This window comes from Vicugna pacos, chromosome 26 (genome assembly GCF_048564905.1).
Source record: "Vicugna pacos chromosome 26, VicPac4, whole genome shotgun sequence".
NCBI lineage: Eukaryota > Metazoa > Chordata > Mammalia > Artiodactyla > Camelidae > Vicugna > Vicugna pacos.
This window is the reverse complement of record NC_133012.1, coordinates 5974034-5992495: the sequence shown is the minus strand read 5'-3', so window position 1 is coordinate 5992495 and position 18462 is coordinate 5974034. Positions and strand designations below refer to the sequence as shown.

Here is an 18462-nt window from a genome sequence, read left to right as displayed (position 1 = left end):
TGGTTTGTCCACGTGGCCGCCTCCCACACCCTCTAGGGGCAAGGAATGTGCATTCTTGGCCACTCTTCCATGTCTGCCACATCGTAAATGTTCAATGAACTGATGAATGACTAATCAACCCCCACCTTCTCATGAGGAACTAGTGCACCGAACAGGGAGGGTTGAGGGGACCTTCAGGCCTGATGTCCTAGTGTTGAAACTGGCCTTCCCAGAGTGGGCCGAGTCGGCTAGGATCCCTGCACAGCTGAGACGCGCCTCTGTCCCAGCGAGGCATTAACCCAAGTCAGCTTCCCGACCGCCAGTCCACTCAACCCGTCCCTGCCATCGTGGCCCACAAGGGACCCGAAAGGAACAGGGGCGGGCGCAGGCATCGGCGTGCAGGAGGCGGTGGGTAGGGGGCCTCCCACCCAGCGCTGGGCAGGGACGCCAGCCCTGGCAGCCCCGGGGAGGTAGGCTGGGCGGCGGCGCAGCGGGAACTACAAATCCCAGGGGGCGTCAGCTCGAGGGGCGGAAGGGGCGGTCTCGGGCGGGGCGGGCCCGAGCCGGGAGGAGCGAGGCCAGAGGGGCGAGAGGGCCACGCTCCGGCTGCGGGCTGCAGCGCGCGGGAGACCATGTCCAGCGGCAGCAGCTGCAGCCAGACCCCAAGCCGGGCCATCCCCGCCACTCGCCGGGTGGTCCTCGGCGACGGCGTGCAACTGCCGCCCGGGGACTACAGCACCACCCCCGGCGGCACGCTTTTCAGCACGACCCCGGGAGGTAGGCGCTGGCTCCGGGTGCGCGCGGTGGGGAGGACCGACTGGGCAGAGCGGGAGGGATCGGGAACTGGCAGCTGGACGAGACGTTCAGGCTCAGGGCCACGGTGATTGGGAAGACCGGCTTCGCGGAGGGGGCCACAGGGAGCGAGTGGGGGGCCGCGTCCCATCGCCTGCCTTCTGGGTGCGTCGTCGAGTCGTGGCTGAAAATGCCACATTAGTTTCCTTCTTTCTGGGAGAGACAGCTGAGTCCCCGCACGTAAACAAACGCACGCTTCCAGGACTGCCACTTGCCGAGGGGTGCTGCCCCCTGTGGGTGTTGGGGGCTGCTCTGAGGCAGAGTAGGGTGGGGTCGGGATGGCCCACCCATCCAGGAGAGGCCTGGCCTGAGGATTTTAGTGGGGTGGGATGGGGCTTCTCCGTTGGGGTAAATGACTCTGGCAGAGTTCTTTTTCCTTCCCGAGGCACCCCCAGCTTTGGGCTGAGGGTGCTCGTGTGCTCCAGGAGCTCCTCGGCGGCACGGGTGGCAGATTGCCCTTTAACGCGTGTGAATCTCCGGGGAGGGACCTGGGGCCGCGGGCCGAGCTGTGCAGAAAAACACGTTCTTTTGTCCGGGGGGAGGGGGGACCGTGTGACCTCCCAGAGGGTGGATGAGGAAGAGGAAGCCGAGCTTGTGCGGGTGAGGGCTAGCCTTGGGCTGCTCTCGGGAGCTTGGCATTCCCTCCCAGCCCAGGAGCCCCGCGCACGGACGCTGATGAAATCTACCCGCGCGTTTGCATGATGAAATCCTTGTGGCTCACTACTTCCCTCCCGTCCTCGCGCTGCCCTCGCCCGCCTCTGTCCTTCTCCCCTCCCCTGCGCACTCTTCCAACGCTTCTTCCCAAACTACTCAGAAAAACGCCGCAGGTCCTCTGGCGCTGGGCTGAGAGGCGCGGGGCGGGGCTGCAGACTCTTCGCCTGCCAGCGTCGGGGCCACGTGCTTATTTTCTCAGGCAACAGTCCGGGGAGCACAGCCAGAGCCAAGGTCCTGGGCTGTTTGATCCAAAACATACAACGTTAGAACTGTTGGGGATCTTAGATGTTCTTATCCAACCGTGCCACTTTATTCCAGGGAAGGCGTGCACTGAGTCCCCAAACTTAAAAACCACCTGTTCAGTGCCCAGAATCATACTATTTTCCCAGATTGAACAAGAAATAGCAACCAAGCGTGGAGGGGAGAGATGCTGTCTCTTATTAAAAGCGATCCAAGGAAGAGTTCCCAGCGACTCTTACACTGGTGACTCAAATTCTCTTTCCTAGCTGGATGTTATATGGTCCATGCTGTTCTTCTTTTTCTGTGTCATAATGAGTCCACTGGGACCTTTCCAGACAAGCTGGGGGTTCAAGTGAAGGTGTGAACCTCTGCTTGATCTGTTCAGGTAGGCTCAGGTAGCCCTGCTTTGCACCTTGCTTGCTACATGGGGGCGGGTCAGGTTGGAAGTGATTGGCAGCCATGCTGTTTACAGGGAACTCTGATCCACTTCTCACTTTGGACTGAGAAATGGGAGTTTGGGGCAGATCTCAGCCCATCTCCCACATTTTGAAAGTCTTTAGTTGGGAGAGAGGGGAAGGGCCTTCTGCATCAGAGTGTAACTTAGTTTCTGAGGCCAACAGGCAGAAAGCTAGCAGTGCCAGAAACCTAAAACCAACACTTAATTGTCTGGGGTGTCCAGCCGGGGAGGCATAGCTCACAGTTCATAACCCGGAGAATCCAGGCTTGCCTCTGCCTCGGTCAGTGAACCTGGCCTGCCTCGGTCAAGGCATGGAGTCTTCCTCCAAAGCTGCCTCCTTTGTCAGGGCAGAGAAGCTTGACCTGATGAGAAAAGATCATTCCTGGCCCCCTTTTGCTACAGTCCAGAATGTTTCTCAACATGCATATGAATTACCTGGGGAACCTCATCTCAGTGCGAATTCTGATTCTGTAGATTGGGGGTAAGGCCTAAGAGTCTGCATTTCTCAGTGGCTCCCAGAGATTGGTGTAAGTACCACGCTCTGAGCACTCAGAAATTAGTGGATAGTGACAGCCCTCATCCTTTCCGACTGCTGTGGTCTGACAAAAAGCGATGCTTCTACCCAGGTAAATGTCTCTCGAGGTTGGGTTTGGCATGAGCCGGGCTCTCAACACCCTGTGTGGACGGGAGGTGTCAGAAGCTATTGGAGTTAGTGCTGGTCACTCCTGCTGGAAATGGCACTGCAGTGTTTGTCCCTGGAGCAGCAGATGATTTGAGCCATCTCTGTTCCTCTGATTCCAGTTTGCTTTTCGCGGTCATTAACCCGCCACAGGTTGAGCCACTGATCTGGAGAACGTGCAAGAAATTTACTTAAGAGAGTGTCGCATATGAATATTTGAATCCATGGAGTCTTGAAAGTCTCTAGTAACACCATAAGCCAGCAGAACCTTTGAGCGCGTCAGAAAGCTTTCTCCAGCCTCCCTCTGCCAACCTCCACGTTCCCAGTTCCATGTTGGACGTTTGACCCCAAAGCTACTGGGGTTGTTGCTTAGGTGGCTGTCACACCTCAGCCCTGTACCTGGATGAGGTTAACCAGAGGTAAGCAGGTAGATCTACAGGTGTCACTGGCAACCTATTTGGTTAGACAAACAAAGCGAGTTCTCGGGAAGCTTACCTTGGGGCAGCTCCCAGGTCTGGCTGTGCAACAGACGGTGCCCGGAAGAGGGGTGGGGAGGGCTGAGCACTGAAGCCAGAGCACAGCCAGTGTCCCGAGGCCTTAGTCACAGTGTCTCATTATTAAAGATTAAAAGAACTTGACATGAAGGCAGTGAGGGAAATATAATAGGCCTCTTTTTACACTGACCTGAGCTTGCTTTTAAAGTGTTCAGAACATTCCACACTCTTTGCCTCGTTAAAGACTTTGATGAGGACCCTGTCATAGAACATCCAACTCCCGCCAATGCGGGTGAGCCTCCCTGTTCTTAAGGCCTTCCTGGCATGGGAAGACCGTCTGACCTTGAGGGCTTGGGTTGGAAGTTACAAAGATGAAGACACAACCTAACGTAGAATTAGAAGCATCGAAGTTGTATCTATAGACTGAAGCAATTAGGCAGACATCGGCTCCCACCCACCCACCCCCTTTGCTTATAGAACTTGTATGATCCTCAAGTGAGGACTGCCTGCTCCAAGTAGTCAGCCTGGTCGGCCTTACCTCCTCATACAGACACAGCTGCTGGATCTGAATTGCTTTCAGAGGCTTACATAGATATCTTTTTCAATATCCTCAAAGGTGGCAGGGCTTTATTATTTGAAAAAGGAGTTTGATGTTTTTGGTTTTTTTCCCCATGAAAGAGCAAAAAAAAGTCCTTCATTACCAAATTTGTTGAAAAGGGCCAGCAGGATGGGACCATATTTGTCTGTTGGTGTAAAGTAATCAGGCATTTTGTCCTGTGGATCTGTATTTGATGTCATTCCAGAAGAGGAGTTCGGAAGGGGCAGCATTGCTGAAAAAAGGATTACTTCCTAAGGTGAAATGAACGAAAAGTGTTCATTGGTGCACAGAGATTGTTGCCTGTCCAAACAAAGGGAAACCTGTTACTTTCCAGTCTTACTGAGATCCATGCCAGTGTTCTTTCTCCACTGTGATTCAGAACAGTGAGTCACGTGTGTTTGTTTACACGCTTGTTCCCTGGGTTAGACAGGAAGTTCTTTCCCAGCCAGCTTACTCGTCTTTGTAGCTGCCACCAAGAGTGCCACGTCTGGTGTTTAGAAGGTGAAGGGTTGAAAAGACCGCTGCAATGACAGCATTCTCAGGGTAACCTAATTTCTCTACCAGCAGACCTGGGTCTCAGCTGGCTTCGTACGGACGTCTAAGTTTTCTTTTCTGTCCTTTCAGTTACAGGGTATAATGATTTGTCTTGGAATGTCCCAGGGGCAGGAATTAACTTTCTCTGAACTCTCCCACTTCCCCCAGTATTGCAGGTGACAGCGTTAGTACCTTTCCCAGCTATTATGGAGCGGAAGGTAGAAGGAGGACTTTTATATTGAACAAGTCAGTTTTGGGGTCTGGGACTTAGACACTGGGCTTAATGCTCTTCATTTCCTTGTTTGCACCCAGCATCGCTGACTAGGCGGGAGTAGGTAGCATCTGCCCGGGCATTTGGTTGCTCACTACCTGTGCCTTGTAGTCCACTGCCTGTGTCGTGAAGGTTCGTGCGGAGAACTCAGATATTAGGCCCAGACAGAGATACTTACCTTGATGAGAATGGCTGTAGCATCATCCATTGCTGTGTAACAAGCCATCCCCAAACGCAGTCACTTGGACGACAACAAAAATCTGTTATTTCTCTTCATTCTTTGGGCCCACAGGGCCTTCTTTGATCATCTTGCCTGAGCCCATTCATCTGACTGCATACAGTTGGCAGCTGGATTGCCTTGGGCTGGAAGGTCCAGAGTGGCCCTAGCTACCTATCTGGGCATTGCTGGGGACAGCCAGAAGGTTGGGGGCTCTCTCTCTGTCCTCCTGGCCCCTTATCATTCCAAATGTGAGCTTGTTTTTTTTGAGAGGGGGTGGTAATTAGAATTTTTTTTACATTTTTTTATTGGGTTATAGTCATTTTACAATGTTGTGTCAAATTCCGGTGTAGAGCACAATTTGTCAGTTATACGTGAACATACATACATTCATTGTCACATTCTCTTTCGCTGTGATAGATTTTTAAATTTATTTTTAATGGAGGTACTGGTGGTTGAACCCAGGACCTCATGCATGCTAGACATGCGCTCTACCACTGAGCTATACCACCACTACCCCTAATGTGAGCTTATTTATGTGGCAGTTTCCAAGGCCCCTTAAGGACTAGACCCAGAAGTCACATAATGTCACTTACACAGTGTTCTGTTGGTCCAAGCAGGCTGTAGGGTCAGCCCAGATTCAAAGAGATGGGGAAATAACTCCTTTGAATGAGAGAAACTGCATGTGCAAACAGGGATTGGGAGGCGCTAGGGGAGCCACGCATTTAAAGGATCTTACTCAAGGGCCGAGCCTCAAAGAACAGCCCTTGGAGGGAACTTCACTGCCTGCCTGCTGTGTGGCCAGCAGAGTTGAGGGCCAGGTGTAGAAGCAGATAGGACATGAGCCCCTAAATCGGTTGTTGATCTAGGAACGGGGGACACCTTCCTGAAAACACTTGAGTCACAGACCCCATGCCCCGTTTTCAAGGCTTTGGGGCCAGCTCCACAGAGTAAACCGTATAAACTGGGCCATACTGGCCTGGTGTCCCGCCTCCTCTTACTAACCACTGCCCACCTACCTGCCTTTGGGAACACCCTTCCGAGGAGCCTGTGCTTACCCAGCCGTACGCAGCACTCCCATTTGAACATCCTTGATTTTCCTGGAGTACTGATGACAGAGTAGAGTCGAGTTTCTGAGCTCAGGGGTCCAAAGGTGGGTAGGGGTGAGCATCCCGGGAGGTGCAGGCGGGTTCACACGCGGTGTGTACCCAGTGAGGCACGCAGCATGGAGGTTAAGACCTGGGTCTCTTGCCTTAAAGAACGTGTGCCAGTGAATGGGTCTCCTCTGCTCTTCCAAACAAAAGGGGATAGTGGGCCAATATGCTAGGGCTGCCGTAACAAAGCCCCCAGACTGGGTTGTTTAAACAACAGAAATTTTCTCCTCGATCTAGAAGCTGCAAGTCCAAGATCAAAGTGCCGGCAGGGTTGGTTTATCCTGAAGCCCCCTCCACCCCTACCTCCCCTCCCCCTCCCCCACCCCCTCCACCCCCCCTCCCCGCTTGCAGCCCTCTTGCCGCCTCTTCACGTGGCCTTCCCTCCGTGGAATCTCTCTCTCCCGCTACGAGGACACCAGCATATTGTTTTAGGGCCCCACCCTAACAGCCTCATTTTAACATAATGGCCTCTTTAAAAGTCCTTATCTCCAAATACAGTTACACCCAGGTACCCTGGGTTGGGACTTCAACTTGTGAATTAGGGGGGATGCAATTCACTCCAAAAGCAGGGCCCTTCCCCCTTCCAGGGGCCGCATTTGCAGCTGTGTAACGGCTGGGGGGGGCATTCAGAAGAGTTGATGGTGAATTTCGGGGTAGCTTTACCCTGCTCCGCACAGGTGCATGGGGAAAGGAAGAAGCTTGGCCAGCCCTTAGGATTCCTTCAACTATTTTGTCCTGACCTGTTTCTTTGAAAGCCTTGTCCCTCCTGCTTAATTTGCAAATAAACGGGCCTGTTCCCTGATGGTGTCTGAAGGGAGAGACTAGCTGGAAGGCCCTTTGGCGAGCCCTTTTGTCACTCACTGCTGGTCTCATTGTTACTCCTGGACCTGCCTAAGGTTCCTGGCCTCAGAGCAGCATCCCGATGTGGGGGGGGGGGTCTCTGCAGAGCTGGTGGTGCCAGAGGCGAAGGGAACTCTTGGAGACAGCACGCTCTGCTCCTCTCACCAGGATTCTCTCCCAGGCAAGTCTGCTCCTCTTGCTAAACAGACTGCCCCGCAAGAAAAGCTGCCCAGATGCACGCAGTCCCTGCCTGGTGCGTAGGGGATGGGGAGGGAGAGCCCTGGTGGACCTGGCACTGCATGCACCTGCCTCCTGGTTGACAGGCACTGCTGGTGCGAGCTGGATGTCACCCCGTCCGAGGGCGTAGCCCACGCTGCTGGCTTATGTCTGAGCACGGGCGTTCGCACCCCTACCCGGCCCTGTTGTGAAATGCTCTCCCTTCCCTGGAATGGGGACAGCAGTTCTAGGAATTCCGTTCTTGTACTCTTGCTGGGCCTCCCGTCCTCACGTCCACCGCTCAGGCGAAGAATGCTTCTGCGGTGGGTGGCGGGGGGGCCCTCCAGGGAAAGCCGGGACCAGCTCGTCTGGATTTACAGGAGCTGCATCCCCGGGGAGTGGGCAGATGGAGAGGCCTCCCTCTCGGAACATCGTGTTCTGGCCAAACACGCAGAAGGATACTTAGAAGTCTGCAGACTCCCGTGGTTTTCCAGTTGCTGGGACCGGCCCAGGTGTTGTGGGCACACACGGCACCAGTGATGCTCGGGTTGATGAAGAATTACCTGAGCTCGAGAAGAATTTAGGAAAGTTTAATAGGGACACTGCTATAGGTGACAGTGGGCCGCGGGGAGAAGTGCCTGCGTGAGCGCCCCCGGGTTACGCATGCAGTGTCTATATTGGGGGGAAGGGGCTATTTACACAAGGAGCAGGGGCTGCATGATCCATTCATGCACAGGTACCTGGTTGGTTGTCAGATCTGTCCGGACTTCTCTGAACAATAGGTTTTACGACTTTGATAAGAGCAGGATGTGAGGCCTGTCTGCCTATCGTGTTGTGAGCCGGGCTATCTCCTGGGGCCATGAGTCTTGTTAGGGTAAACACATCTAGAGAAGATGTTTTATATATTGCAGAAATGCAGGTATGGGAAGGATCCTGCAGTGGGGAGTGGGGGTTAAGGTGTCAGTAGGCTCCAGGCACACAGAGAGCCCAGGGGTGGGGGTTTTATGATCCCTGAGAGCTCCAGCCAGCTGACTCCACACCAGGCACCTTCCTAATTTAAACAGAGGTTGGTGTTTAGGGTCAGAGGCTGCAAGGGGCCAGCCTTTCTGAGCCTCAGTCCCTGTCTATGAGTTGAGGATAATGCGTCTCCCTTGGCCAGCCGGGGGCAGGGGGGTAGGAATTGAGGGGCACACGGAGCTTACAGCCAGGCAGTGCTGACGCGGTGATGCGACCTTCACAATACTCCCGGGAGGATCTTGTCGGTACCCTCCTGCTAGAGCTGAGGAATAAAGCCGGGTCTCAGGGCGGTTTGGCTTTGTTTTCAGATTTATTTATTTTTTTAATGGAGGTACTGAGGATTGAACCCAGGATCTCGTGCATGCTAAGCATAGCGCTCTACCACTGAGCTATACCCTCCCCCACAACTCAGGTTTGAACCCAGAACTTCTCCCTCTAAGCCCGGGGCTGGTTGCACCCCTTTAAGCACCTGCCCACAAGAAGACTCTAAAAATAAGTGGTTGCATGTCAGAGCTGGAATAGACCCTAGAGAGTACCTACAAAGACTGGCCTGGGGTTGGTGCTTTAAAAATAGTTTGAATGAGCCTAGAACAAGCCCTTGTTTACGGTGAGGAAACCAGGCCCGGGGCGGGGTTGGGGGGGTAGTTTGGGTGGCTTTATCAACCCTAGCAAACAGATCCTCACCACAAAGCATGCCTAGAGGAAAAATGCTTTTCTTGCCTTAGGTGCACATCTGGAGTTTTAAAGTCCCAGAGAACAGTGGTTACCAGACATGCCAAAGCTCATGGTGGTTCTTGAAGCCTGTTTCTGTGAACTGAAGGATGGAAGATGCCCTTACCCTCCCCCATCTCCCCATCTATCTCCCCTTTTTCTCCCCCAATTCTCTTTGCAGGGTTGCTTACCTCCCACTGATTTGTCCCAGCTTTTTTTTTTTTTTGGCCCCCATATAGCTGATTCCTGGTGTAAATGGGACTGAATAAAGAGTAAAATACATCAGTGAAGCCACACTGGTCCTGGCAATAGTGGGGATTTGTTTGGTTAGGGCTTACTTTGTGTCCAGCCACTGTGATGACCCACACAGTGACCCTATGAGGTTGAACTGTTGCATTGCCACGGTCCCCATTCTACAGAAGAAGAAATCGAGGCACAGAGACGTAATGGAGTCATAATGCCCAGAGTGGTCTGAGCCAGCACATGGGAGAGCCAGGTCTCTAACCACTAGGCTGTAGGAAGAGCAGCAGGTGTTCATCCCTCAGTGATGATATTCCCACCCTCTGCCTCCGCGGCCCTGGGACCTCTGGCAGCCGGCTGGGCTTATGCTGTCCTCATGTTGTTAGGTGATGCATTTAAATGTGCTTTCCGTTAGAAGACAGCCTGAGTTATTCTCTACATGTAGTTTAAGACCCAACTGTGAACTCCCAGCACCCAACAGGATCTCAGCTACACAAATGATTTGAAGTGTTTGGTGGGGGGGTGTCTGCCTATCTTCCCCCCCCCCCAGCTCTGCTGGGTGACAGGTTCTGGATTCTCCTGCTCTGCACCTCCAATACCTCCGAGGTCATCCTCAGACCACCTCTCCCATGGACCACCCCCTACTTGGGGGCAGTGCAGAATTGGGGTGACATGGATGCTTCTCTGGCTCTGGGGTTTAGGGTCAAGGGGCTTGGTTTCTCTGTCACCAGAGCTACACACAGAATAGATCTCTTCCTGTCCCTGTCAGGTCCCCGCCTATGCTTCTGTTTTTAGACACCACATACTTGACTGTACTTGTTTGTTTCCAGGTCTTTCTCCTCCAGCTAAACTGTGTGTCTGAGATCAGGGAGCTGTTATTCTGTCTCACTGTCCCTTGGGTCCCTCACACCTGGCATGCTGTGGTCCAAAGGGGTTCAGTGAGTGAATACACAACCTACTCTCCGGGCACAGGGTTGAACAAACATTGGCAGTTGTGTGGGTGAAGGTTAACACTTGTCCCTAGGTTGAGGTAGTCCCCTCCTTGAATACAGCTCCTGGAGTTAAAGTCCAGTGTGGACGGGGCTAGACACAGCTGGAGAGGTGCTGGGGGGCGAGCTCACCACTCCTTCCCCAGCCCCGCAGAGAGTCTCATTTTGACTTACTTCACTACGCATAAAGCCCTCCAGGTCCATCCATGTTGTTGCAAGTGGCAGAATTTCATTCTTTTTTATGTGAGTACTATTCCATTGTGTACATATATACCATTATCTTTATCCATTTACCTGTTGATGGATACTTAGGTTGCTTTCATATTGCATATTGTTTTTATTACTGTGACTCTTGAGAAGCCAAATAATTTGCAACAATAGCATTTCTGTTTTTCTACAACTTAAAAAAATAGAGTTAATAATGGCTTCATTTAAAACTACGCTTAGTTTTCTTTCAAGTCAGCCCTTCCCACACCCGCAAGCCTTTCTAAAATGCCTTAGTATGGTTTCACGCATAAAGTCAGACTTCTGGATTTCTTCCCCACCTTTTCCTCTTTCCTAAATGAGCAGAGTTTGGTTGTTCTGGCTCTGCCACAAAGCTGCTGACTGACTGCGGGTTCCCGGAAGCCCCTCGCCTTTCTCTGATTTGGGTAGAACACGTCCTCCTATTCAGCCTTTAAAAGGAGGGAAATTCCCACATGGCCCAACCATTAGGATGAAGCTTGAGGACATTATCCTAAGTGAAACAAGCCGATTACAACAGAACAAATACGGTGGGATTCCACTTACGTGAGATACCCAGAGCAGTCCAACTCAGAGAGACAGAAAGCAGAACGGGGTTGCCAGGGGCTGGGGGAGGGGGCAGGAAGTTTATTTCATGGATAGAGTTTCAGTTGTGCAAGATGGAGAGTCCTGGAGGTGGGTGCCCAACAATGTGGGTGTGCTGAACCCCAGTCAACTACATTTAAAAATAGTTCAGGTGGTAAGTTTTATGTTATTTCTATCTTACCACAAATATTTTTTTAAAAAATCGCTGGGGGCTAGTGAACTTTATAGAACCTCCCCAGAAGCTGCCAACCTCCAGGTTTTTGTGGGGGTTTTTTTTTTTCCGGTTTTGGGTTTTTTTTTTTTTTTTTTTTTGAGATGATTGAATCTACAGTTCTTGGGTCCCTACTCTGTGGTGGGCAAACCAACAAAGAAGCCAAGGTGAGAGGGGGCAGAGGGATAAAGAGGTAAGGTACCAGGCCGGGAGGACTGAGAAACAGAGAAAAGTGGTCCCTCCCATCTGTGAAGCCATGACATGCCTCCTCAAGGAGAGGGCACCGTTTTCTCCATTTGTAGCTCACTGGGCTTCTCTCACAGCCTTCACGCTGCGCACGTGAAGCCCACAGCCCTCCACGTGGCAGATGAGGAACCTGCATGTCACAGGTGAGGCCCAAAGGGGGAGGGGCGGGCACAGAGGCACAGGGTTGGCAGCAGAGCCTAAAGTCTAGCTTGGGTTCTGTGCTCTTGGCCGGGCACCCCTCCCCCTAAGAAACGTGAGCTGTGAACTTTAGTCCTCCTAGGGATGAAGAGGAGGGCAGTCAGCCCTCTCATCATTGCCTGCCAGATGAGGAGAGGAAGACCGGGTGGCCGCCTAGACAGGCCAGAGTCTGACCAGGCTGACGGGAGCAAGTTGGCCAAGTTCATCCTTACGTATCTCTCTCCATCCTCTGCTCTTAAGCAATTCCGGGTCCTCCTCAGCCCTGTGAGCAGCCCAATCTCATTAACTCGTGTCAGAGCTCAGAGATGCAAATTGGTCCCTCTCCTCTCCAGGGGATAATAGGCAGACAGTGCCTAACATCGAGAAGTGAATCTCAGCTTTGGAATGTCACTCATCAGAGCCCCTCAATGAGGGAGACATTTCAGGGCCTTGACAAGGAAGGGCATACCTGAAGTCCTGGAAGCCTGGTTCTAACCTGGGATCGTTCACTGTCCGTCTGCAGCCTTTTTTCTTAATCTACATTTGTGTTCCTTATTTTTGTATATATTTTTTTTATTGCAATATAGTCAGTTTCCAATGTTGTGTCAATTTCTGGTGTCATCTTCAGTCTTTACCTTGCATTCTACTTGTAGACGCATATTTAGTATGTCTCTTCACATCATCTTCCCTTTTAAATTTAGTTTTTACTATTTTATGTACATTACACCTTATGAAACATATAACATGTACTCTTGTCATGTTAAATTTTAGCCTATTGTATATATTAAAAGGAAGCTTGATGTCACAACTATATATGGAAAACCAGATTCACTTGCCATAAATAGAAGGTAGCTATAAAAAGAAATACAATGACAACAAGACAGTTTTAAATTCTAGCTGGATTCCTCTGCCTGCCACAGGCTTTGAGCCTGAGGCCTGCCCTTTGTTGAGAAGGGAGTTATCAGCATTTATGAGGGAGGTGCTATATTACTGGGGGACACTGGTGCTTTAGAGATAGGATCATACAAGGACCAGTCCTGAATAACCTCACTCTTCACTTATTTGATGAATCATTTGGCCTCCCACAAGGCTCCTGGGTCCTCTGCTTGAGAAAACACTCCTTTATAAGGTGTCTCTCAAGGAGCTGTCCTCACTGGAGGGGTCCTGGGTTGGTTTAAGGATAGTCAGTAATTCTATCAGACATGGTTGCCACCCCCTAGGGTGACATTTGAGAAAGGAGAGTGAAAATTAAAGGAGTGGAATGCAGACTGTGTACCAACCCTGAAGGGTGGTGACACGTCGGAATGGATGAGGAAACGGCTGCCAGGCGGAATAGGGGACAGAGACTGGTGGTCAGGGGAGGTGGGCTGAGTTACAGAGAGCCTCTGTGGGGCGGGAGAGCCCGGGTATCACTCTTCCACAGAGTTCGGGCAGGAAAAGTTCTCATTTTTACTAGCTAGAGGGATCACTTAATTTTCTGTTTGCTCCTTTGTAAAATGGAGTTTAAAATGCTGGATACCCCACAAGGGCACTGTGAGGATGGAATCGAAAAATGCATAAAAAAACGCACTTTCTCCGCTGTCAGATGTGATGGTCCTGAGTGTTAACACCAAGCGCAGAGTCGGGGAGTGAGTTGATGAGCTCTGAGGTGAGAGCACAGGGTAGGAAGGATGCGTTCAGGTGGCTATCGGAGTGCCCACGGATGGGAGTCAGGGCAGTTTGGTGGCAGTAGAGTCCTGGGCTGCAGCCAGGCATGGAGTGAGCCTCACTCCTCTGCCCAGGCTTTTGCAGGAAAACCAGATACCTCTGCTGCAGTCACGCCTCAAAGAAGTGGGAAAAAGAGCAGGAAGGGGCTTTGAGACGGCTTGATCAGTGTCCCCGCCCCCTTCCAGGTACCAGGATCATCTACGACCGGAAGTTCCTGATGGAGTGTCGGAACTCACCTGTGACCAGGACGCCCCCACGGGACCTGCCCACCATCCCGGGGGTCACTAGCCCCACGGGTGAGGAGCCTCCCACAGAAGCCAGCCAGAACCACCTGCGCAGCAGCCCGGAGGACAAGCCGGCGGGCGGTGAGTGGCGGCTGGGGAAGGGAATGTGTGTGGTCCCATCTGGTCGAGGGAATTCCAAGGTGGGGTATGATGGCAACTGCCCCACCCTCCGTGGAGTGGCCCAGAGCCCAGATGTCGGGGGGAGCGGGGCTGTAGAACTTTAATCTGGACCAACTTTCCCCATGAGAGGGGCTCAGGAACACTAAAGGTGATTTGGCCTCATTAGTAACCTCATTGGTGGAGAGCTTGTTTGAAATGAGAGGGGAGCAGGCAGCCACTTTGATAAGCACTTTGATAACCTTTATATGATTGTCTCTGAAGCCTGTCCATGTGTCTGCAACACTTGGAACACACCCACGACGTTCATAGTGCAGGAGGTGCCTTATCAAAGGCGCTGTGTCCTCACCCTCTAGGAAATCACGTCTGGATCAGAAAGGCATCTAGGGCGCCTTCTGCAGGGCGTTGTCCATGGTTCTCCGTGAAGACAGTAGAAACAGTGAAATGAGTTGTTTCTGCAGGGTTTATATGTGTGTGTGTGTGTGTAGCAAAAGCTTTTAAAGATTTTATTAGCAAAGCAAAAGTGCACCTCCAGGAGGGGAAGGCAGGCTGATCCAAGAGCCAATAGCAGTGGTCTTTGTCCCTTCTCTTACACCCTGGCTTAGAGGTAGTCTCTGGATTGACAGCTCTTTTCCCTGGTATTTCTGCAGGCTTGACATGGGGATCCTTCCTGGTGTCTGCCCCTCTCCCCTCCACCCAGCTCCCTGCCTCCCCAGCTGGTAATCAGAGCAGCCAACCTGGCAGAGGTGTGTGTGAATTCACTCTCTGTGGCATCGGGACCGGCTTGCCAGAGGTTCTGAGCGCCCCCACTGTGGGAGGATGCAGCATAAGCCCTTGCATACGACCTGAGTCAGCCTGGAACCTGCTGACCCTTCACTGGAAGGCAGTCTATCAAGCCCAGACAGAAAGCAGCTGGGACCTCGGGCTGGACAGGCTCTGCTGACAGCAGCAGAACCATCTCTCCGGGGCTGGCAGGATGTGATTCATAATTACCTTGGGAGCCCTGCCACCTGAGATGGGCCAGGGTTGCCTCACCTTCAGACTCAGGGAGCAGTGGATGGAAGAGGGGTGGCCCTGGGCACACACAGAGAGCGGTAGGAGGGACTGGCTCCCCCCAGGCAGCCTTGCTCCCTGCCCTTTGTTAAAGGACTAAGAGAAGGATGGATAGACTCATGTGGTCGGTCCCCAACTTTCTGCCTCAAACCAAAGACTGGAAGTTGAGGATGTGGAGGTTGTCGACGCCTGAAATTGGCATGTCACCAGTACCTGAAGGCTGTTCATCACCTTCACTTGCACACCCTGTTCCCTCCCAGTTTCTAGAGTTGCTCTGTGCCAAGACAAATGCAGGTCAGCCCAGCAATTTCCCTGGCGCACAGCTCTGACCCCCTCAATAGCAGCCTGGCAGTCCCCACGGTTGCTGGGATGGGGTGTAGTGGAGAGGGAGGGACGTAATTTTCCATTTTGCTTAACTGGATATAAGAAGCCAAGGCACCTGCCCTTGGATCCACGTATTGTGTACACAGAACCACAAGAAGAGTTGTTCCCCTGTGGGGGTCAGAGCAGGCATCCTGCCATGGGGAACCTTGGAGCAGCCTGGCCCTGGAGATCAGGGACGAGGCTTCCCATGAAAAATGAAACAACCTTCTGCAGCCTGAATTATTTAGAAAATTTAATGGTAAAAGTTGGGTGAAGGCAGTGAGTGGCTCAATTACCCAGGCGACTGCTTTACCGCAAGGTTAGGCTGCTCCGTGGGTGATCGGGGGTATGCCTAGTAGGTTACGGTGCCGTTTCTAACCCAGAAGCTGGCACGTGTGTTCAAACAGGTTTCAAGTTTAAGGAATGTTTGTCCGTGGAGTTGCATGTATTTCAAATCCCAAGGAACCATTCACTCTTATTAAAAATAATAAAAATTTTACAAAATTCAGGGCTGTCACCTCTCCTGTAGAGAGATGTGATCTCTCCGCTGTTCATTTGTGGTTTTTTTGTTTTGTTATTTTTCAGGGAGGGGGAATTAGGTTTGTTTGTTTGTTTGTTTATATTTATTTATGTAAATAGAGGTACTGTGGATTGAACCCAGGACCTCCTGTATGCTAGGCATGCCCTCTACCGCTGAGCTCTACCCTCCCCCCTCCGCTGTTCACTTGGGGTTGGGGAAGAGAGTATTTCCAGGAACTCCTAGTCCTGCTTGGACTCTGGCAGCACAGACCTGGCCCCTGCTTTCCTCTTAGGAACAACGGGTTGGAAGGCCATGCCTCTTCCTGGCCTCTAGAATGTCAGCCCTACCATGTGCCCATGGCTCACCTGACCCTCTGTCCCATCTCTCTCCAGGTGAAGAGTCACAGTTTGAGATGGACATTTGAAGGACCAGCCATCGGATCAGGCAATGCCTCTGGGCTCCAATGGCCTCTCGGGAGAAGAGCCACACCAGCCAGGCCTTAAGCAAGCGACCATCCTGCGCAGGCGTAGGGCGCGGGGTCGGCCACCCCAGCCCCCTGCTCCCTCACTCAGGGCACCTGCTCCCCTTTCCTCTTCATGGACACCAGCAGATACCTCCATGTGCCTCCCTCCCTGCAGGAGCTGTCACCCCAAGGAGAGGAACCTCAGGCACACCCTGCAGCCCAGGGCAAGCCAGTGGACACAGACAGGAGCCCTTCTGAGTGGTCCTCCGGCTCTTCCAGCCCCGTCCTCTGGGGGCGCACCTGCCCCTTCCTTAGGACGGTGTGGAAAAACTCCCCTCCCTCCCTTCCCAAGAAAGGAAATAAAAGCCACCTTCGCCCTAGGGCCCAGAGTTGGCCCCTGTCTGAGCTCTTTTCAAGTCTAGCTAACACCGACTACCATGTGTCCAGTGCTTGTCAACACTTTCTGTGTATCTTGTTTGACAGTCACACGGATTATGTCAGGTAAGTAGAGCAAGTCTTACCTTCATTGTACAGCTCGGAGAAGGGAACGGTGCAGCCTGGTCCATGACAGATGGGCTGGGCTTCAGCTCTGCTGCTCTCCATCTCTTGTTTTTCAGCGGTGGGTGCTGCCTCTTTTCTGGGCTGTGTCCCCGCCCCCCAAACGTGCCCAGTGACTCAGCCCTCTTTGCTCTGTGGTCCCCTTCCCTGCAAATGTCAAAGGGAAGACCCTGAGCCTCGGCCAACTTAGTCTCCTTGAACCTGTGCCCTGGGATATTTGTCCAGTGTTCCGTTGTGTGAACGGCCATAGGAGCCCAAATGTGAGCAGCTCTCTGCCTTGGGGATTTCACTGAAATGTAAACTTTCTCCGTAAGAAAAGGTGGCATAAAAGATTATAAAGGGTTGGGCACCGGCGAGCAGTCCATGCAAGGAAGGCTTCATGGAGGTGGTGCTACAGCTGGGTCCCAAGAATGAGTGGCTGGGGAGAGGTAGGAACCATGTCGTCAAGGTCACGTGGTCTTGGGGAACCAGGCTGTCCGAGGCCAGGACATCAAGTTGCCTGCTTTGGCCAGAGCAGGCAATTTGTGTGGGTGTGGGTGGCTTTTATACCCAGCCAAAAAGGGGGGGCCAGATTTCTAAGGGCCTTGAACGCCAGCCAGAGGAATTGCTGAGAAGCAGCAGGTGTTTCTCATCACAGAGTGTGCTAGGGGATAGATGGCCTTGGATCAGGAGGCAGTGGCTGACCTGGATCTTACCAGCTCTGGACTCAACATTTGTCACCCTGCCATTTGGGGAACAGCGGGCCTTCATGGACGTGTCCCTTTCCTAGCCTCTTCTAGAGCTGAGCAGGAGTCTCCCCCTCACAAGGACTGAGGCAGCTGGAATCCCTGTGCCTGGTGACAGTGTGGAAGTTGTTGGCTCCAGTCACACAGCATATCCTTTTCCTACAGATAGGAAGTGAGGAGATAGAGGGGCCACCACCAGAGCAAAGGCAACAAAATCTCCAGCTAGGATCAGACTAGAGATTGGATCAGCTCCCTAAGCCCTTGGCTTCCACTAAAAGTATCTTACTTCCACCGGGCATCCAACCAGAGGTCTTGCTCACAAGTCTGCATGATCATATCAGGTCCATTACCCTTCTTGATCCTACCTCTCAGGGTCCAAGAGGGTAAAAAGCTGGCTTCTCTGACCGTAAGAAAATTGTTCACAAGTTGTGAGCCTTTCCTGCTGAACAAAAGTGTCCCCCAGAAAACCCAGGTCTTCCTTGAGCATCACCCTGGCTGGGTGCTGTGCGGTGGCAAAGATCCACAGCAGTCCTTGTCCTCGGGGAAGTTAACATCATTGTCCTCAGAGAGATAAGTCCCATGGTCCAGTGTGACACCCACTGGGATAGTCCAGGAACTTTGTGGTTGGGCCGGCCCACCCTCTAGCATCAGCAAAAGCACTTGTCACCACCGTCAGGGAACCCAGTGACAACACTGGGGCAGATGGCACATGCTATGAACCAGGAAATGCAAAGAACAGTCTTAAGCTGTAAGTGTGTGTTTCCCAAGGAGCTTACAACCTGACCTGGAGATGAGGGGTCCTATAGCCGGTGAGTAAAAGGACACCGTGATGTCATAAAGCAATACTTAACGTGATCGTCGGATGCGTGGAGGCTGTCAGTGCCAGGAGCTCAGGGGATCTGAGAGCCTTCACAGAGGAGGAGAGACTAGGACAGATAGGGTTTTAGTTTCAGGAGGGCCTCCCTGGATCGTGAATGACCTAAAGTACGGGGGACAGGAGAGCTGTTG

At 52.4% G+C, this 18462-nt stretch overlaps 1 protein-coding gene across 1 annotated transcript; it reads left to right on the top strand.

Moving 5' to 3' along the window:
- The first annotated feature begins 523 nt into the window (after positions 1–523).
- EIF4EBP1 (eukaryotic translation initiation factor 4E binding protein 1) lies at positions 524–16560 on the top strand. The gene is made up of 3 exons (XM_006201131.4): positions 524–756; positions 13557–13736; positions 16101–16560. The coding sequence occupies exons 1-3, from the start codon at positions 612–614 to the stop codon at positions 16130–16132; spliced, it is 357 nt and encodes a 118-aa protein (XP_006201193.1). The 5' UTR covers positions 524–611; the 3' UTR covers positions 16133–16560.
- Positions 16561–18462: the final 1902 nt, after the last annotated feature.

Bases quoted from the DNA above. Each gene is read 5' to 3' on its own strand.
- EIF4EBP1 (XM_006201131.4), top strand. From the start codon at position 612: ATGTCCAGCGGCAGCAGCTGCAGCCAGACCCCAAGCCGGGCCATCCCC. The intron at 757-13,556 runs GTAGGCGCTGGC...GCCCCCTTCCAG, and splicing joins TTTCAGCACGACCCCGGGAG to GTACCAGGATCATCTACGAC. The intron at 13,737-16,100 runs GTGAGTGGCGGC...ATCTCTCTCCAG, and splicing joins GGAGGACAAGCCGGCGGGCG to GTGAAGAGTCACAGTTTGAG.